Source organism: Eleutherodactylus coqui, chromosome 10 (genome assembly GCF_035609145.1).
Source record: "Eleutherodactylus coqui strain aEleCoq1 chromosome 10, aEleCoq1.hap1, whole genome shotgun sequence".
Taxonomy (NCBI): domain Eukaryota; kingdom Metazoa; phylum Chordata; class Amphibia; order Anura; family Eleutherodactylidae; genus Eleutherodactylus; species Eleutherodactylus coqui.
Window position 1 is genome coordinate 25,964,965 of NC_089846.1, and position 26,759 is coordinate 25,991,723.

The 26,759-nt window shown below is 47.7% G+C and overlaps 2 protein-coding genes across 2 annotated transcripts in view; one reads left to right on the forward strand and one right to left on the reverse strand.

Moving 5' to 3' along the window:
* The window catches only part of PFKFB1 (6-phosphofructo-2-kinase/fructose-2,6-biphosphatase 1), a 74,730-nt gene extending 65,960 nt beyond the window's left edge, over positions 1–8,770 (reverse strand). The window contains exon 1 of the mRNA XM_066580654.1: positions 8,429–8,770. Within this exon, the coding sequence (XP_066436751.1) occupies positions 8,429–8,477 (49 nt within the window). The 5' untranslated portion in view covers positions 8,478–8,770. The remainder of the gene's footprint in view (positions 1–8,428) is intronic.
* A 1,956-nt stretch (positions 8,771–10,726) lies between these two features.
* On the forward strand, positions 10,727–25,354 carry APEX2 (apurinic/apyrimidinic endodeoxyribonuclease 2). The gene is made up of 7 exons (XM_066580657.1): positions 10,727–10,876; positions 13,502–13,617; positions 13,844–13,927; positions 17,441–17,621; positions 18,956–19,102; positions 19,986–20,055; positions 22,424–25,354. The coding sequence occupies exons 1-7, from the start codon at positions 10,848–10,850 to the stop codon at positions 23,354–23,356; spliced, it is 1,560 nt and encodes a 519-aa protein (XP_066436754.1). The 5' UTR covers positions 10,727–10,847; the 3' UTR covers positions 23,357–25,354.
* Positions 25,355–26,759: the final 1,405 nt, after the last annotated feature.

Here is a 26,759-nt window from a genome sequence, read left to right on the forward strand (position 1 = left end):
CTGCACTAAACGCTTTACAACACTCCCATTCATTTCAATGGGATCTTTAACAGCGTTGCATGTTCTATTTTTGGCTGTTTTCAGCCCTGCGTTGCCCATTGAAATGAATGGACAGCAGTTTCAGCGCTGCCGAAAATGCGGCACAACTTGCTACTACGCTTTTGGCAGCGCTAAACGCCCTAGCTACACTGCCCGAGTAAAAAAAAAAAAAAAAAAAAAAATCAATCCTCACCTTGCAGGTGATGTCACTGTCCCCGCCAGCGCTCTCAGGACTTGTCAGCTTTCAGAGGAACTTTCGCTGGTAACGGAGACTCTAAAGTAACGGAGCCTCCAGCGAGAGATTGCTCTGATTGGCTCAGGCCGCTGTCACTCAGCCAATCAGAGCCAGCACTGGAGGCGTCCAATCACAGCCATTCATTGAATGGCTGTGATTAAACGCATCCAGCACTGGCTCTGATTGGCTTAGGCGGCTGTCACTCAGCCGACTCAGCCAATCACAGCAATCTGCCGACTTCACAAGGTCCCGACAGCGGCGCTGGGGCCAGTGGCTTCGCCTGCTAGGGAAGTATTGATTTTGTTTTTTTCAGCATCCTTAGCTGCGCTTTCAGCTGTGCTCACAATCTGACAGATTTGGAGCGTTTTTGCAAGGAAGAGTAGACAAAGATTGCCAAGTCAAGATGTGCCATACTGGTAGACACCGACCCAAAAAACTGAAAGCAGTCATAAAGTCAAAGGGTGCATCCACAAAGCATTAGTTTTATGGTGTGCATAGTTGTGCAACCACAATATTTTAGTTTTTTTTTTATTTTTCCACCCTAAAAGATTTCAGCTTGAATTGTACAGATAACGAATGAAGGTGGAAATAAATCTGAAAGGATTCATCTCTGTCTGATTGTTTTTTTTTTTAACATGACAAAAACCTGGCATTTTAAAGGGGGAGGTGTAGACTTTTTTAATCCACTGTAGGCATTATGAGATGCTGTATGAAGATCGTACTATTTGCAGAGAGTGCCATCTAGCTGAATGCCAGCTCTGTTCAGGGCACATTGCACCGCTTTGAGCCACCGGATAAAATAGGATGTAATGACAGGATATAAAATATCTCCCATGCCCATCTTCAGGAAGGATATAACTAACGCCCCGCAAAATCTCTTCCATCTTCTCTTCCCATTTCGTTCGGCCTTCCTGGAAGTTTTATTAATTCAGAGTTGAAGGCTGACAAAGCATCATCCCGCAATCTAAAGTCTCAAAGACTTGTACGTGAGCGATATAACTCTAAAGCCCTGGTCTTACAATGACCCCCCCCCCCCCCCCCCCCAAAAAAAAGGGCTTTTCGGATGATGGGCAATACATTTAGGCTGGGGCTCCATGGCGACATATAATGCTGTATGCTAGAAGGCAATAGCAGTAAGAAGGGTGAAAGACGAACTGGGTCTCTGCGGTAATCATTGTCGAATTTTCTACAATCGCGGACATACAGCAGACAACCCAACAGATTCCGGTTAGATGCAATATCTTCCTGTGTTCTCATGCGAGTTCAGTTGTATGCTTATTAGCCATGAGATGTCACCAAGGTGCTCCTAATGCTGGGTTAGCACATAGCCTAAGCTCAATTGTAAAAAACACAAATCATAGAATGGTAGAGTTGGAACGGAAGCCCAGGGTCATCTGGTCCAACCCCCTGCTCAGTGCAGGATCACTAAATCATCCCAGACAGATGTCTGTCCAGCCTTTGTTTGAACACTTCCATTGAAGGAGAAATCACCACCCATCAATAAGTGATTAGATGAACGGTCTTGTCACCTGAAGCCCTAAAAGTGGTTCCTCCCTTGGTCTATAAAAGGCTCTCGGAGGCTCCTTGTGTGTAGTGGCCTCTTCTTCTGCTTGTGTAGAGCTTGTTGGCCACTAGACGCCTCTACGATGCAGAGAAGAGATGTCACCCTGTTACCAGAGTCTGAGAGGGGCGCAGTATTGGGATGCGAGAAGCTGGATGGTCATATCCATAAATTGTCCCCCACCGGCCGTTCTGGCCAGACTGTTAGGAGGTGTTGGGACCAGTGGATGTGTGAGGCACACAAGGTGACCGGGCTTGTCTGATCGTCCGACAAACACCAGGAGCTCCAACTGTTTCGTTGTCTGACATCCAGAAACAATGGCGCCGCCTGTTACACCCCTGTGTCTGGCGGAACCATTTACAAGAGCTTGGCTGAAGGATATTTGGTCTCAAGGCACTCATTACATGTACTGCCTCCGACACCCATCGTCATCTCCATTTGCAGTGATGTTGTGAACAACAATGAATCCAGGTTTAGTTTGGGCACTGATGACAGTCGTGTTCATGTCTAGAGACCTCGGGGTGAGTGCCTCAATCCTGCCTTTGCTGTGGAGCGGCACACTGCCCCCTGCTGGTGTGATTGTCTGGGAGGCCATCGCGTACGACAGTCGGTCACCCCTAGTAGTGGTATGAGGGACAATGACAGCTCAGCGATATGTTCAGGACATCCTGCAGCCACATGTGTTCCTCTCATGGCGGCTTCCAGCAGGATAATGCTCGGCCGCACACACAAGGGGGTCACAGGAGCCCCCACTACATTGTCACACTTCTGTGGCCTGCTTGGTTGCCAGATTAATCACCAATGCGACATATGTGGGACCATCTGAGACACCAACCTCGACAGCCTACGAGTTTATACAATCTAGAGGCTCAGTTACAGCAAATGTGGAGCGATATGCTGCAGAATACTAAACAGAACCTGCATGCCTATATGCCCGCCATATCACATCTTGTATCCAAGCTAGAGGCGGTACAGCAGGGTACTAGAGCCTCCATGCCTCCTGTATCACATCTTGTATCCAAGCTAGAGGCGGTACAACAGGATACTAGAACCTCCATGCCCGCCTGTATCACATCTTGTATCCAAGCTAGAGACAGTACAATAGGGGTACTAGAGCCTCCATGCCCGCTCGTATCACATCTTGTATCCAAGCTAGAGGCGGTACAGCAGGGTACTAGATCCTTCATGCCCACCCGTATCACATCATGTATCCAAGCTAGACGCGGTACAACAGCATACTAGAACCTCCATGCCCGCCTGTATCACATCTTGTATCCAAGCTAGAGGTGGTGCAACAGGGTACTAGAGCCTCCATGCCTACCCGTATCACATCTTGTACCGAAGCAATATGGCGTGGCTGAAATGCTCATGCAAAAAACGCATGTGCTCGAACCTATTATTAGTTCTGTCATGTGACGATCCGGGAGACACAACCTAACCGCGTGCGAGGAGTGTCCGGGTGTCGGCGATTCGCGTGTCGAGGTGCATCGGCCCTTCCGGGTGTCAGCGATTCGCGTGTCGAGGTGCATTGGCCCTTCCGGGTGTCAGCGATTCGCGTGTCGAGGTGCATTGGCCCTTCCGGGTGTCAGCGATTCGCGTGTCGAGGTGCATTGGCCCTTCCGGGTGTCAGCGACTCGCGTGTCGAGGTGCATTGGCCCTTCCGGGTGTCAGCGACTCGCGTGTCGAGGTGCATTGGCCCTTCCGGGTGTCAGCGATACGCGTGTCGAGGTGCATTGGCCCTTCCGGGTGTCAGCGATACGCGTGTCGAGGTGCATTGGCCCTTCCGGGTGTCAGCGATACGCGTGTCGAGGTGCATTGGCCCTTCCGGGTGTCAGCGATACGCGTGTCGAGGTGCATTGGCCCTTCCGGGTGTCAGCGATACGCGTGTCGAGGTGCATTGGCCCTTCCGGGTGTCAGCGATACGCGTGTCGAGGTGCATTGGCCCTTCCGGGTGTCAGCGATACGCGTGTCGAGGTGCATTGGCCCTTCCGGGTGTCAGCGATACGCGTGTCGAGGTGCATTGGCCCTTCCGGGTGTCAGCGATACGCGTGTCGAGGTGCATTGGCCCTTCCGGGTGTCAGCGATACGCGTGTCGAGGTGCATTGGCCCTTCCGGGTGTCAGCGATACGCGTGTCGAGGTGCATTGGCCCTTCCGGGTGTCAGCGATACGCGTGTCGAGGTGCATTGGCCCTTCCGGGTGTCAGCGATACGCGTGTCGAGGTGCATTGGCCCTTCCGGGTGTCAGCGATACGAGTGTCGTGGTGCATTGGCCCTTCCGGGTGTCAGCGATACGAGTGTCGTGGTGCATTGGCCCTTCCGGGTGTCAGCGATACGCGTGTCGTGGTGCATTGGCCCTTCCGGGTGTCAGCGATACGCGTGTCGTGGTGCATTGGCCCTTCCGGGTGTCAGCGATACGCGTGTCGTGGTGCATTGGCCCTTCCGGGTGTCAGCGATACGCGTGTCGTGGTGCATTGGCCCTTCCGGGTGTCAGCGATACGCGTGTCGTGGTGCATTGGCCCTTCCGGGTGTCAGCGATACGCGTGTCGTGGTGCATTGGCCCTTCCGGGTGTCAGCGATTCGCGTGTCGAGGTGCATTGGCCCTTCCGGGTGTCAGCGATTCGCGTGTCGAGGTGCATTGGCCCTTCCGGGTGTCAGCGATACGAGTGTCGTGGTGCATTGGCCCTTCCGTGTGTCAGCGATACGAGTGTCGTGGTGCATTGGCCCTTCCGGGTGTCAGCGATACGCGTGTCGAGGTGCATTGGCCCTTCCGGGTGTCAGCGATACACGTGTCGAGGTGCATTGGCCCTTCCGGGTGTCAGCGATATGAGTGTCGTGGTGCATTGGCCCTTCCGTGTGTCAGCGATACGAGTGTCGTGGTGCATTGGCCCTTCCAGGTGTCAGCGATTCGCGTGTCGAGGTGCATTGGCCCTTCCAGGTGTCAGCGATTCGCGTGTCGAGGTGCATTGGCCCTTCCAGGTGTCAGCGATACGCGTGTCGTGGTGCATTGGCCCTTCCGGGTGTCAGCGATACGCGTGTCGTGGTGCATTGGCCCTTCAGGGTGTCAGCGATACGCGTGTCGTGGTGCATTGGTCCTTCCGGGTGTCAGTGATACGCGTGTCGTGGTGCATTGGTCCTTCCGGGTGTCAGTGATACGCGTGTCGTGGTGCATTGGTCCTTCCGGGTGTCTAGGTTGTACTTGTTTTGAATTACGTTGTACTAATCTATTGCTTATTATTTTACTATGCCTTGTGACTTGCATTCCCTCAGGGCCGGTTCACACGGGCGGAAGTGCATTCCTGTCAAATACGCTGCGTATTTACGCGAACGAAAAATCGCTTACTCCTACATATTTCGCCCGCTCCGGCGTGTTTGTGTGCACAAATACAATGCAGATTTATGCTCAAAAGAGGAAAAAAAAAACGCACAAGATCGCATCGATTTCATGTGTAAATGCTCAGTAAATACACAAGATTCCTGCGTATTTTGCACGTATTTGGGCACTGATTTCAGAGAGCTTCTATGATGCGTAACACACACCAAGATAAGACTTACTTATGTTTTCACACAATCAACCATCGCTAAAAAAAAAAAAAAAATCAATACTCACCTAGCTGGCGCTGTTTGGGTCTCTGCCACTGCTCTCCGGAACTCCCGACACTTGTCATCGCTCACAGAGGATCTTTCGCCAGTGACAGGGTTTGCAGACCCCGCCTCCAGCAAAAGATTGCTCTGATTGGCTAAGCCCGCTGAGTGTCAACAGGCTCAGCCAATCACAGCCAGTGCTGAGTGCATCAATCACAGCCATTCATTGAATGGCTGTGATTGGCGGAGCTGATGCTCCTGAACCAATCAGAGCAATCTCTCGCTGGGATGCGGGGATTTCAAACCCTGTCACTAGCAACAAATGCTCTGTCAGCTTGACAAGTGCCCGGCTACCTGCCTGCAGCTCCAGAGAACAGCGGCAAGGACCTCGATGGCGGCAGCTAGATGAGTATTTTTTTTTTTTTAGGTTGTGCAGCTAGCGTTTGCTTTTAGCGCTGCCAAAAACGTGGTACCAAGATGTGCCAAGTTTTCAGCAGTGCTGAAACCGCTACCCATTTATTTCAACGGGCGATGCAGGGCTGAAAACGGCCAAAGATAGAACATGCATCGCTGTCGAAGCGCAGCGTTTTGACGCTTGTGTGAGCAGCCCCATTGAAATGAATGGGAGCGTTAAACTGCGTTTAGAGCAGCGCTGAAAAGGCAGCACTAAATGCTGTACAAAAACATCTGTGTGAGGGAGGCCTTGTCCTTATGGACATTCTTTTTGAGGCATCTCCATCTATCTGGGGGTGGGGGGGCTATAGTTTCTAATATATTCATCTGAGGGTCTATTTTAGCTTCGTATTTTTTCTCCATATTTGGCCTGATATGTATTTAATGAAAAAAAAAAAAAACTTAGCTTATACTAAGGTGATATATTTTGGGATTACTTTTGTATGTATGTTTTTTGCGTGTAAGATATATATGTCATCAATATCCAACTGGTGGGGGTCCATCGCTCGGGACCACCACTAATCAGCTGTATGAAGAGGTGGCGGCACTCGGTCAAGCATCCCTTTTCACTGTATATGAGGCACAATGCTATACACGTCATAGTGGCGGTGCCTGGTATTGCAGCTCAATCCCATTCACTTGAATGTGACTGCGCTGCTCACAGGCTATGTGACGTCACTGCCCTGAAAAGAGGCCGCAGCACGCACCAAAGCGGCATGGTCTGGTCAAACAGTTGATCAGCAGGGGTCCCAAGTGAAGGAGCCCCACCGATCTGATGATGACCTATCTTGAGGCAGAAATGCTGTGGACTTAGTGACGTCATCATTGTAAATTTGCAACAGTTCTGTTTCCCACTCCAGCTGTTAGCTGCGTGGATAGCTTCTCTGCTGATTATTGCAATGCGTTTGAACGCACCCTGCGCTACTTTCACTCACAGAAAAACGTTTCTGCTGTATTTCCACAGCAAAATCCGCACATTATTTTGTCGCTGATTTGGGGTGGATTTGGTCACATTATTACGTTGCAATGAATGAAAACTGCTGTGAATTTCCTGCAACCAACAGATCATTCTGCGGTTTGGGAATTCTGCAGCATAATGTGAATGAGCGGCAACATTTTTCCGCTATGACTGAATGGGATTTGTTACAACCCCGATCACTTACATCATACTGTACAAAGTGGTGCAAAAAAATTCTGCAACTCATCCGCTGTATGTAAAAGCAGACTTAGGCCGCTGTCACACAAACGTATTTGCGCAGCGCTTTGCAATACACAGTGAAGGGAACCCATTGATTTCAATGGGCTCGTTCACATGCATGAATTTTGCATGCGCATTTTGTTTGCGCAAACCTCCCCCCCCCCCAAAAAAACCAAGAACGCAGCATGCCCTATTTTCCTGCGCATGAAAATAGCACATATTGAGCTAATTAACTTAATTTCAATAAATGGACGTATGACTGCGTGCTTTTTTGCAAGCGCAAATGCGCACAACAGGTACGGTAAAACACACAAGCGCTCAAATACACAGCGCTCATTGCGCAAACATGCAGCTCAAGTGCGCACGTAAATGCACTTACGCTCATGTGACAATGACTTACGAGGGGTTTTCTGGCCCATACTCAGTCGTTGATGAACGGGGGACCCATTGCTTGGAATCCCCGTCCATCAACTGAGCATCCAACCTGCTGTCGGTGCAACGGGGGGCCGGACGGCGTCATCACCAGTCAGGGCAGGAGAGCGGACTTCACTCCCATGGAAATCAATGGGAGCGCCACGCTTTTAATCGCACTTCCTGTTTCTATTATGGACAGAACCAGCTGTCCTGTCTTGACCATAATGAGGAGAAGGAAGTGTAATAGTAGCGCAGCGCTCCCATTGATTTCCAGGGGAGTGAAGCCGACGCTCCCACTTCCTGCCCTGACTGATGATGATGATGACGTCTAGTCTGGCTGCACTGACAGTGGGCCGGATGATTAGCTGATGGATGGGGAACGTGTGGCAGATCCCCGTCCAGCAACTACTGATGATCTATCCTCGGCAGGCCCCATGTGGTACAGAATGCGGTCCCAAGCTCTTGCTCATGACCTGAAGGTTGTGGGTTCAATACCCCACTTGGTTCAGGTAGCTGGCTCGGCCTTCCATCCTTCAGACGTCAGTAAATTGAGTACCCACTTTCTTCTCCCTACCCTTCCCTATCCTTTTTTTTTTCTTTTTTCAAGTGATGACCTATCCTTTTGAAGATAGTCCAGAAAACCCCGTTAAATACAACACATGTAGGACAGACCATTCACAACATAAAATATCAAAAAGTTCAAAAACGATGTATCTGAATTATAAATTGGCACTTTCATAGGTTTCCAAAATATACTTAAAGGGCTATACACCATTTTTAGATGCATACACTTAAACGGCAGGAACAAAAGTACAATAAAAGTTCAGTTGTGTTTCTTTTCCCCCTTCGGAGACGAAGTCATGTATAAGTGTAACGGATATGCCCTCAAGACTAATCTAGTAGTACGATACACTTCTGGAAGGAGCCGTGCAGCCAAACATCTCACCTGGGATCCGGGAGGCCTTTTCTTGCCGTGTCCTGTTTTTCCCATCCATTGTGCATATGACCCCGACCACTTCTAGGTTTCAGCTCCCCGCATGTGTGAAAGGTCAGCCTCACCAAACAGGAATAAAAATAAAACAGCCCCTGCCCTTCATGCCTTCCTGACTGCAGCTTAATATATTCTTCCAACACCTGCTGCTCTTGCAACACTCAATAATCCTCTGGCTGCTCACAAGTGAGCGGCTGACACCCTGCGCCAATCCCAGGACGCCCGACCTAAGACATAGTAGAAGGAAGTAAGGTTTCTGCAAGACAGGTACTGCAGCCAACAAGAGGAGGACAACTCCCTGCATGCAGCTGGGATAGTTCACTCCGGTCTGCAACCCATAGGTGACCTATGCTCTTATCACCCTGGCCTTGGGGGGGATTAACAGTGCAGCCGGTGTCTCGCTCTTGGGCCTGGAATCTGCGCACTCCCCCTTCTGCCCTTGAGAAAGTCCCATTGAGCACCGGCCTCAGTATAGCATATACGGGATTAACCCTGTGAGGGAATGCTGTTATTTGCCAAGTCACTGGGTCTTTGCAGATCTATCCGTCCAATGATGATGTAAAGGAAGACGCCGCGGACAACTGGGCCTCAATGACCAGAGAACGTGGCCTGGTGGGGAATTTCATCCGTTTCAGAGCTGTCCCACAAAAAACGAGCCCCGTGGGTGGAAACGTAAAAACGTGTTGGGCCTCTGGATGCCGTGACGCCAGTACAAGTAACGCCCCTCTTACACGGGACGATTCTCGTTTCAACGAGCGGGTGATGTCGCCGCTAGTTGTTCGCACAGAATGTTTTGACGGGCTGAGAATCGCTCACGTCTCGCTCAGCGCTTCACAGGCTATGCGATAAACGGAGAAGGGAGCGTTTAGACGTGACAACAAGCGAGCGAACCAGCGATGATTTTTCTGCCGGATGAAACTGAGCGACTAAAGAAAAGCGCAGGATGGCTTCGCGTTTAGACGTAACGGTGATCGCGCACTTTCTCTCGCTTGTAGATGGGCCATATCAGAGAGGCTGGGCACTAAAAGACGAACAATAACTTGTTTGCTGCATACGATAATCGATCGATCGCCGACTATTTTTTTAGCTCATATCCACAACCATGTGTTTTACCGCGTATCATTCATGTGTTACACAGACAGGACTTTCACTGAGCCACGCACATCAGCGTGCGGACGCTACGTGAGAGAAAAAAATGGCAGCACGCTCTATTTCTCTGCGTACGTTTGCGGCACGAGTCCTAGGCAGCGCCGTCCATACGTAATATATTGCATATAGGCGCGTTTCTCGGTTCTGAAGACAGTCTGTGAGAGTCTGATACACAGGCATGCGCAGTACCGTACGCGGTCTCTGCTGGCAGAGCGTATGTCTGCCGAATGTATAAAACACTGCGGGTCTGGGCCGTGGGCATGAGCAATAATTCCTACAGCAGGGTTCGACCTGGTGACCCTTACTTACCTCTCGCCATCTCCTACTTTGCTGCTGATGTGCTGGCGCAGATGTACAGCACAGGGGGCGCCGCGGCATCGCTATGGCGATGACGCAGCTGCCGTGACCATTCTACAATGATGATTGCAGAATGGCCGCGGGACAGTTGGCTTTTATTGACTTAAATGGAAGCCGGCCGTGCGTAGCCCGCACAAAATGGCAGCATGCTACGATTTCTCCCCCGCGAGCGGAGAAGCTCATTCGATTTCCGCTTGTGGGCAGGAAATCGCGTATTCTCATAGGATGCTATGGGTGTTATTTGCTGCAGAATCAGCAGGCGGAATCCCGCTCCGTATTTCGCAAGGCAAATTCGCCCGCGTGGAGGATGCCTTTACACGCGGCATAATCACCGCGGGCGATCCGCGACGGAAAATCGGCAATCCAATGGCCTTGGATTTTGGAGCAGATCTGCTGCAGGATTTAACCCTTGTGCAGGAATAGCGACATTATTAAACTGGGAGGCTTCTAGGCGCGTTCTGCTATTACATATAAGGTGAAATCTGGACAGCGGCCACAGTAGATGAGGCGGCGCACACGACGCCAATCTCACGCGAGGTTTGTGCGTTGCATGACTTGTGTACATATAAACTGCAGATGAGTGATTCCCCCCCAACAGCTTTAATGACCGCCTACTAGCCCTACACAGACGCTGCCGCGCAGCTAGGAGTCTCCTCCACTACACGGCCACTTATATACGGGGAACCTGTTTAGAGTGCGACGTCACTAGTCCCGCCTCTCTACGTCACCGATGCCCCACCCCCTGATGATGACGCGTAATGTACGCGCCGGGATACCGGAGACAGCATGGCATCCCTTGAACTAGAAGGCGGGAAATAGAAGAAAGCCCGACTGTCATGAGCTGAGCCTGTGATATAAGGGGTGCAGCATGTCGGGGGACGGGCCGGAGAGCTGTAGGTGTGTGTTATGTGTATGGAGAGGCAGTAACGTCATAACTCTTATCTGCTATAGCGGAGGCTGGGAGTTGTAGTTCCCTAACAGCTGATGTCAAGCCGCAGGTTGAAGCCCCTTTCCTGGCGACATCATGACAATGGGGGACCCTAATTTTTCAATTTAGGCTGGGCTCACACAAGCGTGTAAGAAAATCAGCAGAATACCCTATCTTGGCGCATATTATGTACGCATACGTGCCAAAATAGAGCATGGTGATTGGTGGCACACATCAAGCACGCTTGTGTGAAGCACATAGCGAATTATTGCCGTCTACGGCTGATTTCACACGCCCGACAAAATCTCCTGTGTGCCCAAATATGAACCCAGTTCTTTCGAAGGAGATCAGATACACAAGTGTTTTGTGTTTTTTTTTTTCCCCCATATTACAGTGTGGTAAAAAATAGCGGCATGTCCATCCTTGGTCGTTCCCAACGTACCGCCTGTTGTTGTCAATGGGGCCGGAAAACGCGTTGCACAGCGTGCGAGGCGCACACGAGAGCGATGGAGCTTTTCCCGTTGAAAACAATGGGAAACACTTTCCGATCGCTACTACCCTGAAGACAAAAACACCTCGCATCCGCAGGGAAATCGCACGTTCTCAAGCGTGATATCCAGATGATTTTTATGGCCTGATATCGTGATTGCCCATAAGAAATGATTAGTCTTAGGGTGCATTCACACAGGTGGTTGAGAAACGCGGACCAACATTGGGCTTTTAAAACTGATTCTAGATGCGCATTTAAAAAAAAACAAAACAAAAAAAAAAACGCATTGCATGGATGTACTTGTGAATTTTTTCTTTTTCTTTTTTTTTAATATAAACGCTTGAAAATCGCAAGTACTTCCAAAAGGTTTTAGTGGTAAAAATTGCATCGCATGCGAGTGTGATCCGATTATTTATTTTATTTTATTTTTTTTTTAAAGATCCCATAGTATATAATAGGAGATTCCTTATGAGGAATCGTCTAAAAATGGGACATGCAGCGAGTTTTCAATGTTGCAGCAACGCTACGAGGGAAAAGTCGTTCATGCGAATAAAGACATCAATATATTAATATATGTGCGTTCCGTCCATTTCGCTGTCAGGCGGTGCCCATGTAAATACACCCTCAAAGGCATTTCCTATTGATGATCTATCCTCAGGATAGGTCATCAATTGGCAAAGGTCTGCCACTCAGGATCCCGCCCTCAGCTGATCCTTCGGTGGTCAGAGCCAGGCGTTCAATAAAAAGACTTTTTTCCCAATGACTTCAATGGGAGTGAAGTCGTCTTATTACACTTCCGGCTCTGACCACCGATGCGAACATCCGGCCCCGCTAGACTGACAGCAGGTCAAAGAATCAGTCGATTGGTGGGAATCCCAAGCGGCAGACCCCCTACCAATCGACTATTGATATGCTACCCTGAGGATAATAGGTCATCAATAGTAAACACATGGAAACCCCCCCCTTTAAGGACATGGCCTATTTTTGCGTTGAGGATTGCCATGATTTTTTGGGGATTTTCATCTCCACTTTTCAAAAGCCATAACTTATTTTTCCGTTGACGCGGCCGTAGGAGGGCTTGTTTTTTGCGTGGCGAACTGTAGTTTTTGTTGGTGCCATTTTTGGGTGCATAAGATTACATCACTGATGATGTTACAGAGGGAGCGCGCTCCCTCTGTGAACCTTTTACATGCGTGTGAGGGGCTAACAGCAGGGGTCGCAGTCCCGATGCACCGCCTCGGGAGGCTGGCTACTGGTGACAGCAGCTCCCGCTGCCAGATCTACAAGGGTGTAAGTGAATGTCGTTGTTGCGTTGAGTACCCCTCTGCCAAAACGTACAGTTACGCCCTGTGGCGTTAAGGGGTTAAGGACGGATTCACACAAGCCTATTTATGCACGCAATACGCAGAGAATTTAGAAACCATTTAAATGGGTTCCTTCACAAGCGCGTATTTTGCGTGTGCATTTTGGTTGCTTTATTTTCCTGCGCATTTGTGTAGGAAAAGAACACGTAACGCACCCATTAAAACGGCCACGCCGCTTCCTGCATTCTCACTGAGCGCTATGTAGGGTGTAAATGAGGCAGAAGCCGATAAAAAGGTGAGATTGCAGGAGCTTTAATCCTGCGCCCTGAATTTACTATCAGCTGGGAATAAAGCCCAGGACCAAGTGCCGTATATTTATGCCATTTGGTCCTTAATGAGTTAAAGGAGTTGTGTCATTGTAGAATACAGCTATAAGAGTATACTTGCCTCTCTTCCCCCCCCCCAGTATTGCAATATACAGCAATACTGAGGTATTTTCCGTGGTGCAATACCTCGGTATTGCTGTATATTGCAATTTTAGCAGCAGTCTATTAAGCCCTGCTGTGGGCAGGGTTTAATAGTCATTCATGAATGGCTGTCCATGGAGCTTTCCCAAGGCTCCCATCTGCCATTCCAACCCATCGTCACAGGGAATGGTGGCGTTAATGGCACGTCTTTGAAAATACGGTTGGCGTATGAACATATCTAGCAGTGGCATCATGTATGCATCTAGTATGGCGATGGCACACGCTCGTCGGATCGGGCTCTGGAGTTGAATGGTTTAGATCTTCTATTGGCAGGATGAAGATCGTGAGCTGGAATATTAACGGTATCCGAGCGACGCGTGTCGGACTAAAGGACATCTTGGACTCTTTAGATGCCGACATCATCTGTCTTCAGGAAACTAAAGTCACCAGTAAGTGTCACAGGGGCGGAGTCTATGGGATGTCCTTGCCGGATCGGGTACATCGTTACCATATGGCATTTTTTTGCTTTACCAATTTGCCCTTCCTGACCCCTTTCCTCTTGTATTCCCAGTGCAGCCTGTGCCAGTCCGGCCCTGTGGGTGCTAATGCAGTACCCGTCGTGCCCGCTCCTTCACGTGCTGCAGGTACTAACTGTTTTATATCATCTCTGTATAGGAGACCTGCTGGAGGAGCCCGTCGCCATAGTGGAGGGGTATAATTCCTACTTCAGTTTCAGCCGTGTGAGAAGCGGTTACTCTGGTAAGTACTAATACGTGTTTAACCCTTTAGATTTCCCCTATTCATTTTGCAACATGGTGATAAAGAGACGGTCGCATGGTGCAGTTCTGTTACACACGTGTGGTTTTTGACAGGCGGATGTTCTTTTTGCTAAAATGCGCTGATCACTGCCGCCTGTTGATGCAATCAGGCAATAAAAGAACATTTACACCGGTCGGTCATCGGGAATGAGTGTATGCTTGCTTGATGGTTGACCCTTGTAAAAGGATCTTAACTAGTTAGCAGTGGAGTGCTAGGGTCCTGGGTTTAGTCTGACTAAGGCCGCATTTACACGGGCGGGTTTCATGCGCGAGTTCTGTCCGATAGCGGTGTAGACGGAATTCGCACATGAGAATAGCGTATTAATTTTAATGCGTTTACACTAGTGATTGTTCTCTCGGGCTGATGGTCCGAGAGAGAGAAATCACAGCAGGTCCTATAATTGGACAGTTCTGTTCAGGAATTGGCCATTAGTTCCTATGGGAGAAGGAGCTAATTGCATCGCGCTTACATGTAAATGTGAGTGCGATGCGTTTTCTTTTGGGGGGGGGGGGGATTCCTTATTTTTGCTATTGAAACATGCGATTTGCGCACGCGTGAAGCTGTGTGTTTTTCTTGCAAAACAGATTGTAATTGCAGGAAAAAACGTTGGTTTATGAGTGCAACATCCGTGTTTCTCCACCAATATTTGACTCGCCAGTGTAAATATGGCCTAAAGGGTAATATTTGCATGCAGTCTGCATGTTGTTTGTTCTTGCTTTGGTGTCCTCCAGGTTTACTCAGGCTCAACACGAATGCAGTGTTAGCTGAACCAACGCAATGCCTGTTTTTGGTTAAGAGCAGTGCTGCTCTCAGCCAATCACAGCCATCACATTGGTGCAGCGAGCGCTGCATTCATTGGCTGAGAGCAGCGCTCGCTGGTCATTCAGAGCCATCGCTTCCTTGACGCGGGATTTATGAAAGCCGCAACCAGGAAGTGATGTTCTGTTGACAGCCAAGGAGTGCAGGAACTTTGCAGATTAGCGGCAGGGACCCGGAGCGCAGCTGCTAGGTAATATATTGATTTTTTTTTAATGTAGTCTACCTAGGGCTTATTTTTGGGGTAGGCCTTATATTTCAAGCCTCCACAAAAATAGCCAAAATCGGGGTAGGGCTTGTTTTCGGGTAGGTTTTACTTTCAGGGAACACTGTACTACTGCGAGAGAAAAAATGCCTGTGTAAATTAACTAATTGGATATTACAATGTGTTTGTTCTGTGCATTGAGCAGTCACACAGAACTCTCACTGGCTGTTCTGTGTGAGATAGGGAAATTAGTTTGAGAGTCCCATTGTGGAGTGACGGATTTGAGTAAGGTCCATTTCTGAACCGCGCTGCAGACTGATCCGTTCGGCCATGAGGTTCCGTTTTTCTGTTCCTGTAATGACACGGGAGCCATAAATGGTGATGTGACCAGAGCATTAGTTATGGAGTAAAGCCGGCCATAAACATTAGACTCTTATTGCCTAAGTTGGGGGCTGCTATGACTTTCGGGGTTTATGGAGGAGAAGGTACGACTACTGCGGATGTGTGTCTACAGGATTAATAGTGGGGCACCTAAAGTGACTACTGGGGATATGGAAGGGGCCTGTTATGACTACTAGGGAAAGTGTTCCTGCCCTAGCTGGTGGAGAAGTGGGAAGGAGAGGAGGGGACGCTTCTAGAGGGCAGCTTCATTCTGGCTATTAAACAGAACTTTTAAATATATATATACACTCTTCAATGAAAAAAATAATGCACCAAGAAGGAGTTGTTGGAATCTGATGAAACTTTCTTTGTGGGAATGTAATGGTGATATAAGTAAGTGGCTACAATATCAGACTGAAAGTATAAGTTTATTGGGGAAAAACTGTACAATTCAGAGGTGGCTCTAGTACCCTGTTGTACCTCCACTAGCTTGGATACAAGATGGGATACGGGTTGGCATGGAGGCTCTAGTACCCTGTTGTACCGCCTCTAGCTTGGATACAAGATGGGATACGGGGGATGCATGGAGGCTCTAGTACCCTGTTGTACCACCTCTAGCTTGGATACAAGATGGGATACGGGTGGGCATGGAGGCTTTAGTACCCTGTTGTACCGTCTCTAGCTTGGATGCAAGATGTGATGCGGGCGGGCAGGGAGGCTCTGGTACCCTGTTGTACCACCTCTAGCTTAGATTCAAGATGTGATATGGGCGGGTATAGAAATTCTAGTATCCTGTTGTACCGCCTCTAGCTTGGTTACAAGATGTGATACAGGTGTACATGGAGGCTCTAGTACCCTGTTGTCCCACCTCTAGCTTGGATACAATATGTAATACAGGCGGGCATGGAGGCTCTAGTACCCTGTTGTACTGCCTCTAGCATGAATACAAGATATGATACGGATGTGCATGGAGGCTCTAGTACCCTGTTGTACGGCCTCTAACTTGGATACAAGATGTGATATAGGAGGACATGAAGGCTCTAGTACCCTGTTGTACCGCGTCTAGCTTGGATGCAAGGTGTGATTCGGGCAGGCATGGAGGCTCTAGTACCCTGCTGTACCGCCTCTAGCTTGGATTCAAGATTTGATACAGGCAGGCATGGAGGATCTAGTAAGTACCTTGGTGTACCACCTCTAGCCTGGATACATGATGAAATACGGTTGGCCATGGAGGCATGCAGGCTCATTATGGTATTCTGTGGTACTTTTGCCCACAGATGTTACAACTAGGCCTCTAGATCCTGAAACTCAAAGGCTGATGAAACTAGTGTACTAGCTGGCCCGATAAATCTCCTGACTGGCCAGGTGAAGGAAGTGTGACAACCTGACAGAGGCATTCTTGAACACGTCTGAATGGCCCAATATAAATCAGTGAGCTTTTAGGACTGTGTATTACTCATGTAACCCCCCCCATACACCCATGTGAGTGAGTCCTTCGATCTGCTCATGATTACCGGTGGATCAAATGATCCTCTTTACTGGTGGTCTCTGGGCCTTTCAGAGCCTGTTTGCTTCCAACACTACTTAACACCTTTGTCAGAATGGCTAAAATGGCAGGTAAGTCGTCAAAACGACCATCCTGCTTCTCATTTTAATTATGCTCCACCTCTTTCTGTTTACTGGGTAAAACGTCTTTGAGTGCGCCGTAGAGGCGTCTAGTGGTCAACGATCTCTCAACAAGAGGTCCACTACACAAAGGTAGCCTCTGAGACTCTTTATATAGGGCAACGAGGGAATCGCTTTTATGGCCTCTGGTAAGAAGACCCGGTGTCTAATCGGACCACAACTGCAATCATTTACTTATATGCTGAGACATAACTGCATGCCGAATTTTGCATCAATCTTGATATTTCTCTCTGGGTGCGTGAGTGTAGCTTACGAAGGCTGCTTTATTCTACGTGTTCAGGAACAACTACTGCTAATGTACTGTTTTTGCCAAAGTTATGTGTTCCTCTGACAAGTCACCCAGGAAATAATACTCTGTTGTATAGGAGTCGCTACATTCTGTAAATCCAGCACAACCCCTCTGGCGGCAGAGGAGGGTCTCTCTGGACAACTGACCGGTCAGAAAGGGTCCATCGGCTGCTACGGTGACACGGAGGAATTCACTGAAGAAGAGCTGCTATCGCTGGACCAAGAGGGGAGAGCGGTGATCACACAGCACAAGGTTCTGTAAGTGATTGCTTCACCCGCTGCTACTCAACATCAGTATTCTCTGTGACAAATTACTATTCCGTGTCCTGAGATTAACTCCTTTGCATCCCGTAAATTTACATCGCTGCTTGCTGGGCTTGGTGCAGCAGCAACGTAAATTTATGTTCTGCATTCCGCTGGCAATAGCGCCCCCTGAATAGGTGAAACACCTAAAGCGGGCTTGTCACTAACAGCCTGTAGTTTGGGTACCTGATGATCTCTTCAGAGGGACAGCCAATCACCGCGCTGGCCAGGAAAGTTTGTTTTAGTAACAAACTTTCCTGGCATTTCAGAGTTGTAAAAGCCTCTTTCTCCTCAGCTTTCCCGTTCTCTCCTGTCAGTGTGAGGTCAGAGGAGAAAGAATAAAAGTATACACCACATATTAACCTCAAATAACCCCTTCTGTTACACTCACCTATACTATTTACTTACTATAGGTGATTGTATAGTGTAGGGTTAGTTTTTTAAGGGCCACTCCGGTGATTTTTAACATTTATTCGCTATGTAGCTAGCCCCCGCCAAGTATATACGTGAGCTAGTGCCCTATCTTTGGGCATTCCCTCGGAACACATAGCCCATTGTTTTCAATGGGCCGACAAAGCATCGCAAAGGCGTGCAATGCAAGGTTTCCCTGAAGTGATGCAGCACAAAAACGCCTCACAGCCGCAGGGACATTGCACGTTGGTGCGCACGATATCAGGCCGAGTTTCACGGCCCGATATCGCACTCGCCCATGTGAAATTAGCCTAAAGGGTATGTTCACATGCTGCAGATTTTGGTGTGGATCTACATCAAAATCTACACCATTTGAGGCCAATTCTGACATGGATCCGCAGTTAATTTCACCCTTTCAAATCTATATATAAATCTAGTACAACCTGTATGTACATAATAGTTATCCAGTAGCTTAAAGTATGAAAAATACTACAGAGAAAGTGGCACATGCCAGATTTCCAAAACTTAGCTTGGTCATTAAGGCACAAACGGGCTTGGAGGGGTTAATGCAACTGCATCTGCAAGTAATTTCATGTATGTTCAGAGTAAAGTTGGTAAAAACTGTGGGATTGGATGAACGATGCATTCGTTCGACTGGGACTGTAACTGATCACTAAAGCCGTGGGGTCCTTAGCCCCCCATTTCTGCACTGAGGAGACGTATGAATGGAGTGCTGGTGTCATATGATCGCTGCCACTCCATTCATACTTACGGGGCTGGTACGATACAGCAAAGAGGTACTGCAGCTTTCTAGATCCACAAGCCGGAAGGGAAACAACAAAGGTAGAGATGTAAATGCTGTACATTCTGTCTTCCAGCACTACAGACGGTAAGGAGGACAGGCTGACCGTGATCAATGTTTACTGCCCAAGAGCAGACCCCGAGAAGCCTGAACGCAAGACTTACAAGCTGCGCTTTTACCGTTTACTGCAGATTCGGGCTGAAACCATTTTGAGAAACGGAGGGTAAAGTTTTTTTTTTTTTTCCTTAAATCTTCCATTTTTATTGTCTTAACAAGAAACCACAAAGTTGACCCGCTCTGTGCATGTAGCGACAATTATGGCAGGTTACAAGTGCAAATCTGGTAGAGACAAACCGCATACAATTTCAAAGGAAGGTAATGAGATTGCATTCTGATAAAACATGGATGAACATGGAGTTGGATGGCCACAATATGCTGCCGTGTGTGCACATGAGGCATCACACTATAACTGGCCATTATATGACTTGTTTCTTGCATTTATCACCACTTTTCTCCTTTGCAGGCTCTTTCTCTAATTTTCAGTACTTGCTGAGCTGGTAGGCAAAGACCCTCTGCTATGACGTCTCCTATACACTAAACATACACAAACTGGGTCTCTTCTTCTTTACTATCTCTCTGTAGCACACCCTCTTAAGTAACAGCACCATGGAGGATATTATACAGCAGTACTGAGCAGTGAATATGTAATTTCAGTAGCTATGCCACAGTAAAAACTTCGTCTTTGTGAGTCTGCTTCTCTTCATAGATTTCTATGGGAAGCATAGGTTATCCCCCCCACCCCACCCACACACAGACACATTTTCTTTTCTTCCATCTTGTTATCTCATTAACTAAAGATGGACTTTATGTAACACAGGCTAATGGATAGCAAATGAGAAGGAAGGGAGACCCGTAGCACCCAGCACTTTAGAGTGATTTCTTTTTAATACCAAAACATAATTTTGGGCAACTAGAGTGATTTGTGTTTTTGCTAGTTATCATAGAGGCACGGGCTTCTTGGAAAGTTGGTGACTGTTTAAAGTTCGAGGTAAATGCTTTGGGATTTGCACAGGAAACCTTAGATGAGTTTTTCTCTCTTGTTTCAGTCATGTGATTATACTGGGTGATGTGAATACATCTCACAAACTCCTTGACCACTGTGACCCTGCAGCCCTGGTAAGTTCCTCACCGCTTTCGTCTTAAGGACAGAAGTAGTATATATTTTTAGAAGAAAAATACCCCCTGTGGCTCGTACTGCGCTCAGCCTCGTAACCTTGAATGTAGCTGAGCTAACTGCAGCGGGTTTTGAAGTAGCGCTTTCCCGGCGGAAACCTCACGTTTTTTTCGCTGCGGCCAAACCGTGAGATTTCTGGCGGGATTCCGCCCTGTGAGAACCCAGCCTTGTAGTTCTTTATTTTTAAGTACAGGGATTGTTTTGAAGATTTTGATATACATATATATATATATATTATATATATATACACACACATAGAGAGAGAGATGCATACATACATACATACATACCTACCTACCAGTCTTGGATTAGAAGTCGGCTATAGTGACAGTCTAGATTGGCACGTAGGCCAAGTTTGTTTTTTTGTTTTTTTCAATGTATATCTGTTTTTGTTCTATATATACATTTTTTTACTTACTTTTGTAAGTATATGTATTTTAACATCTATGTACCCCCATGACATCATGTATATCATATAAGACCTCTGGGGAACATTCACACTGTCATTTTTAATTGAGCACTTTTTCCACTGTAACTAGGGAATCCATAGGAGCCCCAGTTAAAGGGGAAATGGCCCCCTATACTGACAGTAGTCACTCCCAGGTCTGATTTGCGTCTGAGAAGACCCAGCAGCTCTGCCATGCCGAGCGGCACTTGCCAGAACTGCCACTTTCTGTGTTCTCTACTTGAGTGCCATATAGCCTATAAAAAAAAAAGGCCAAAGCTGTTAAACACAATTCTCCTCTGGGTCCTTGGCTGTCTGCAACTGCTGAACACCTGACCTGCTGCTAGATTGTAGCAGCTTAAATTCCTCACCATGTTGTTACTCTCAGTCAGGATTAAAGCGCAGTACTCCTACTAACCTCAAGAATGGGAGATAGCCAAGCTCTTGAACTCTTCTACCTCCAGCAGTCCCATTAAGGTGGTATATGTGCTCAACTGCCACTCCATTCATTTGGGGATCTTCTAGACCCTTGTTCTCGGGATTGGTGGGTCCCAGCGGTTGGGCCCTCGTAGATCTGAAAGCTATCCGTTATCTTGTGGATAGGGAATAACTTTCACTCCCGACACAACACTTTTTTTAACAGCCTTTTACATGGGCAAATATTGCACTTATTAACAAGTGTTGATTGACATTCTAGCATATTGATCGGTGATCGTTCCTGCCGTTTACATGCGGCAGAGGATTGCCAGCATATGATCCTTCATCGCCATACAATTTGCACTCCTCAGCACATTCTCCCGGTTTACATTTTTATGCCTACATAAGAGACCCGATCAGCCAACTAATGAATGTTTGCTCGTTTGTCGGCTGATCTTGTGTATATTTACATAAGTCGATCAGTCAAATGAAAGTTCATACCTCATTATCGGTCCAGGCAAAAGGGCGTATAGACTAGAGTATATGACTCCAAGAAGAAGGTGCAGCATGTGTGCAATGTGTCCCATCATCCATACGTCTATATACGTTCTAACTGCACATACCCTGTGCAGTTAGGAGGTCTATAGCCATCGACAGCATATCCTGTATATGGAGTGGGCTTGACAGCCAATCCCTCTCTATACACGGTGCGTTGTGGCTGTCTTTGACAGCCGACACCCACCCGCAACAGCTGTGATCGGAGATAACTGATCGTGGTTGGTAACCTTTTAAATGCCACTATCAATTCTGACAGAGGCATTTAAACGCCCCATAAGACCCCGTTCATGTGTCATGGCAGCCTGTGGCCTTCTGAAGGCCCTGAGGGCTGCCATGATCGTTCGCTTATTAGGGATGCGCTTGTGTCATGTCATTAGTAGGCAGTCTGTTAAAATACAGAATAATGCAATACCACAGTATTGCATTATACTTTATAAGCAATCAGAGAATCGTAAGTTCAAGTCCCCTATGGGGACTAATAAAAAAAACAGTAAGAATAAGTAAAATAAAGATTCTTTTTAACTATATAAAAATAAAAAATATTAAAAGTTAAAAACCCCTTTGCAGAATGTGACCTGGACTCAGGCGCATCAATGACTCTTGGTCATGAAAGGGTTAAGCGTGTGTGACCTAAAGATTTGGTCACATTAAAGGTGTTTTCTGACAGTCAATACTGCCATGAAGGACACTTAACACAATGAATGGCACGTGACGGCAGCTTCTTCTAGGACCTGAGTGGTGGGGACTGGGGCTGCTGCGCTGGGCCGGGGGAAAGTAGGGTGGGAACCTCTGATAGGAGTATCCCTTATTTTTATTTTAGCTCATTATCTGCTCTAAGGTTTACATAAATTTAAGCCTTGTTTTTTACAGTTTCTCATATTACATTTTAGATAGACTTTGAGGAGAACCCCGGACGTAAATGGTTGAACCAGTTTCTTTCTGACCCTGCTGCAGCAAAAACTGCGGATTCCAATCAACCAATCGGAGGCCTGTTCCTGGACAGCTTCCGTTACTTCCACCCCACTCAGAAGAATGCGTTTACGTGCTGGTGCTCTGTTTCTGGTGCCCGGCTGACCAACTATGGCACCCGCATAGACTATATTCTGGCCAGCACACCGCTAGTAGAAGCTGAATTTTTAGACTCCATTATAATGCCAGAGGTTGAAGGATCTGACCATTGCCCAGTTAAAGCACTTCTGAAATGTTGCCCGCTGGCCGCTGACAAATGCCCGTCACTATGCACTAAATACCTTCCAGAGTTTGCTGGTCGGCAGCTGAAACTTTCTCAGTTCCTGGTTAAAAAGAACAAGGACCTTGAAGTTTCAGCTGGAGACACCAAGGAGCTGGGAAGTTCTCAGTCCTCAAGTGAAGGCTCCGATTCAAGTTCTGCCCAGAAGAGGAGAATTGAGAAGGCCAGTGGGAATAATGGTAAGAAAGGTAAGTTGGGCCCCAAAGGTGGGCAGGGCAGTCTCCTTGGCTTCTTCAGACCGGTGGTCCCCAAATCAACAACCTTGAGTGAGGGGCAGAATAATTCTGCTATCCCTGCATCTGAGACGGCGAATGTGAAGGTAACACAACAAAACTCTGCTCCAGCCAATCAACAGCCAAGTGCCTTCTGGAAGACGTTTCTGAAGGGACCACCTCCACCACCCAACTGCAAGGGGCATGGAGAGCCCTGTGTCTTAAGAACAGTAAAGAAAGCCGGTCCTAACTGCGGCCGTCAGTTCTATGTTTGCGCCCGGCCTGATGGCCACTCTTCCAACCCACAAGCGCGGTGCAACTTTTTCCTGTGGGTTAACAAAAAATCAGGAGCAGATGATTGATTACTAGATTATGGATGAGAGCGGCATTCAGAGAAGCTGCTTCCTTTCTTCAAGGGGTTGTACCGAATTTTTAAAAAATGCGGCTGCTTTTTTCTGCAAACAGCGCCGCACCTGCCCATGGGCTCTGTCTGGTATTGCAGCTCAGCTCCAGTGAAGTGAGTGGGGTTAAGCTATGATACCATGCACAAGCCATGACTGGTATGGCACAACTTTTGTAACAATGCTTGTACTGTATATGACTCTGACTTCAAATATGGTGCTAAGTAAAATCTATCACAGCGTTCGTTCCTATATCCATGTCAGTAACGTTGTGGATCGGTAACAGTTTGGTGCTACTGTAATATATGCTGCAGATTTTGCGCCGGAAAATCCATAGCAGATCGGCTGTGTGTGAACATATGCTCATACTGGCCAAGTGGCCACTACCAGAGTAACGTCACCATCTTCATGGACTGCTGCAAGCCTTTGATCAAAGCCTTCAATCTAGTAATGTGTTTGCATGGCCATTTTTAAAAGGGAACCTGTCGCCAGTATTTTCACTATTAACTGGGGTTCACACGGGGCGGATGTGCCCGGAATGTCCGTGCCAAGGGTCCGCACGGAAATTCTGCAGCATTTACAGTAGCGGCAAAGGCGATGAGATTTTGAAAATCTTATCCACAAGCTGCGGAAATCAACCGCATAAAACCCGGTCAGAAATGGTTATGCAGTGCGGAATTCGATTCCGCAGCATGTCCATCTTATCCCCAACTCTGCACAGGAATACACGATAAAACCCGCACCAAATGGTGGGAGTGTGGGGGCAGGCTTCCCACGTCTGATCTGCAGCGGGCATTCTGCGTCAAATCGGCCCCCGTGTGGTCCCAGCCTCAAGCTGCCATCATTGCGTTATGTTCTTTGAAGTTTGCACATCTGAGAGTAAGCGGCGGGCCAAAAGCTTTTATCTTTTGGTGCCTTGTAGGTAAGTTCCCGATCTTGAGTCATGCTGCCAGGTCCCTGAGTCACTGTGACATGCCAATATCCACTCCCCCCTCCTTTCTATCACCGCATGCCCTGACTCCTGACATTAGTGCTTGTAGCTCCCAATTCATGCACATGTGCCGTGTGGATTCCTGCTTGTGTCTTCTGGTGCATGCGCTGGAAGATGCGGGGGGTAAGCTGCATGGGATTTCAGCATTACAAGCTCTAATGCCAGGAGCCGGAGTAGTCGGCGATAGAGAGAAAGGCATGATGCAGTGTCTTGGGGAGCTGGCGGCACCAACTGGATGACTCCGAATCGGGAATTTACATACAGAGAGCCAAAAGATAAAAGTAAGATTTTGTTCAAATGGACGAAAGTGAACAATAATTGTTCCGTTTAAACGCGAGCCAATGAAAGACGAGAATCGTTCGCTTCCGGCGCATAGTTCATGTGTCAGCCAGCGAAAAAAACCCATTGTTGGCTCGCTCACTTCTTGTTGCATTTAAACGCTCCCTGTTTAGTGTTTCGCATAGGAATGTATGAAAATAAGGGAGATGGAGCAATACCTCTGCAGCCCCATCTAGTGTAGGAGATCTCCTTAAGGAGTGATGATACTCCTCTGACTTACATAGGAATGTGAAACGCCGAATGAGAAGTTCACGATTCTCAAAGATAATCTGTCTAAACAGGTGGCACGAGCGTGAACATCACCAGATCGCTTGCTTGGGCAAAGGAGAATCGGGCCGCCCTCGTTGCATGTAAAAGGGCCATTACTCTGAGTTTGGGCACAGATCTATGTACTCCATAGAACGTGATAATGGGTTGGTGGCTTAATAGTGAAAATACTGCTGACCGGTTCCCTTTAGTGTCCTTAAAGGGGAGGTTTTAGAAACCTTTATCTTCAGGCATGAATGGGGTTTAACAGATTGAATGAAGTGCTGCGCACTAGAACCCCTTTTGAACCATGAAACGGATGCTGAGTAGAGATGAGCGAGCGTACTCGGTTCGGGTGTTTTTGCACTCGAGCACCGCTTTTTCCGAGTAACTGACTACTCGGTCGAAAAGATTCGGTGGGCCCGGTGGTGAGCGGTCAGTTGCAGAGGGGAGTGGGGGGGGGGGGGGAGAGAGAGAGCTCCCCCCTGTTCCACACTGCAACCCCCCGCTCACCCCCGGCGCCCCCCGAATCTTTTCGCCCGAGTAGTCAGTTACTCGGAAAAAGCGGTGCTCGAGTGCAAAAACACCCGAACCGAGTACGCTCGCTCATCTCTAATGCTGAGCATGCACATTTCCAAAGATGGGTATTCCTAACCCCTATTAAATAGGTTTTAGAAATAGGACTGAGTTCGCAGTTTCCACGGTCTGATGTTCCCTTTAGACGCAACTTTTTAAGCCAAAGCACTTAAATCGCTCGTTGTGAAGAGAGTTTTATATTCATGTAAATTGAAAATATTTCGTATTTGTTTCACTAATGAAATATATAGAGATTATTGTGGTGTATTAATATAATGACCGCCCCCCCCCCAACCCTTTGACTCTCCCCACTCTCTATACCACTGATACTCTAAAGAATAACCCAATGCCGGTGTATGACATTGCGTACTAGTCGTCAAATCCGTGCTGAACCTCTGTAGCAGACTATAGTAGAATCTTAGTAAATAGGGTTTTAACGAACCCCATTCACTGACAGTGGAGAGAATCCCGCAGTGAGTTGTCGGCAGGTATGGAGCCCCTATGCTCTGGATGTGTTGTGGACGTTTACGGCAAATTTGATTTATTTCAATGAAATGTGTGAAATCCGCAGCAGAAAAGTCTTTTATGGAGTTTTCCTTGTAGATTTTAATTTAAAAATTTAGCGCGGAATCGCAGCATAAAGCCGGGCTCACACGAGCGCCATTTAATTGCGTATTATGCCGTGAATGGATCCAATGAAAGTATTGATTTGCACCGATCCATTCACATTTGCGTATAATACGGCCGTAAAAAAGAATGCAGCTTGTTCTATTTCACTGCGTTTTATGTGCGTCAGAACCCCATTGTTCTCTATGGACTTGTTGTACACGCCACGGTTTCTACACGCACCCTCGTGTGACCCCAGGCTAAAATGTGTGCTGCTTGTGAAAGGATCTCAAATGTCATAGTAAAACTTGTTAAAGGGAACCTTCATCTTATACCAGCGGGCAGCAGGGGGAGCCAATTTTTATTTTCTGGGTGCCTTAAGAGTTTGGTCCGAGATATATATCTATTTTTTTTTTCTTCTTTCGGTTTTCATGCACGATTTGCATTCATTTTTTACACGCATAAAAAAGCGTACAAGCTCTGCTTTAACCCCTTAAGGACGTCCCCTTTTTTCCCCCCATTTTTTGTCCCCACCCCACCTTTTAAAAAATTATAACTTTTTTTAAATTCATTTATCAACATAGCTGCATGAGGGCTTGTTTTTTG

Excerpts from the sequence above, each read along its gene's own strand:
- APEX2 (XM_066580657.1), top strand. The coding sequence starts at position 10,848 with ATGTCGGGGGACGGGCCGGAGAGCTGTAG. Across the intron at positions 13,618-13,843 it reads TCAGGAAACTAAAGTCACCA|GAGACCTGCTGGAGGAGCCC; the intron begins GTAAGTGTCACA and ends ATCTCTGTATAG. Across the intron at positions 17,622-18,955 it reads ATCACACAGCACAAGGTTCT|CACTACAGACGGTAAGGAGG; the intron begins GTAAGTGATTGC and ends TCTGTCTTCCAG.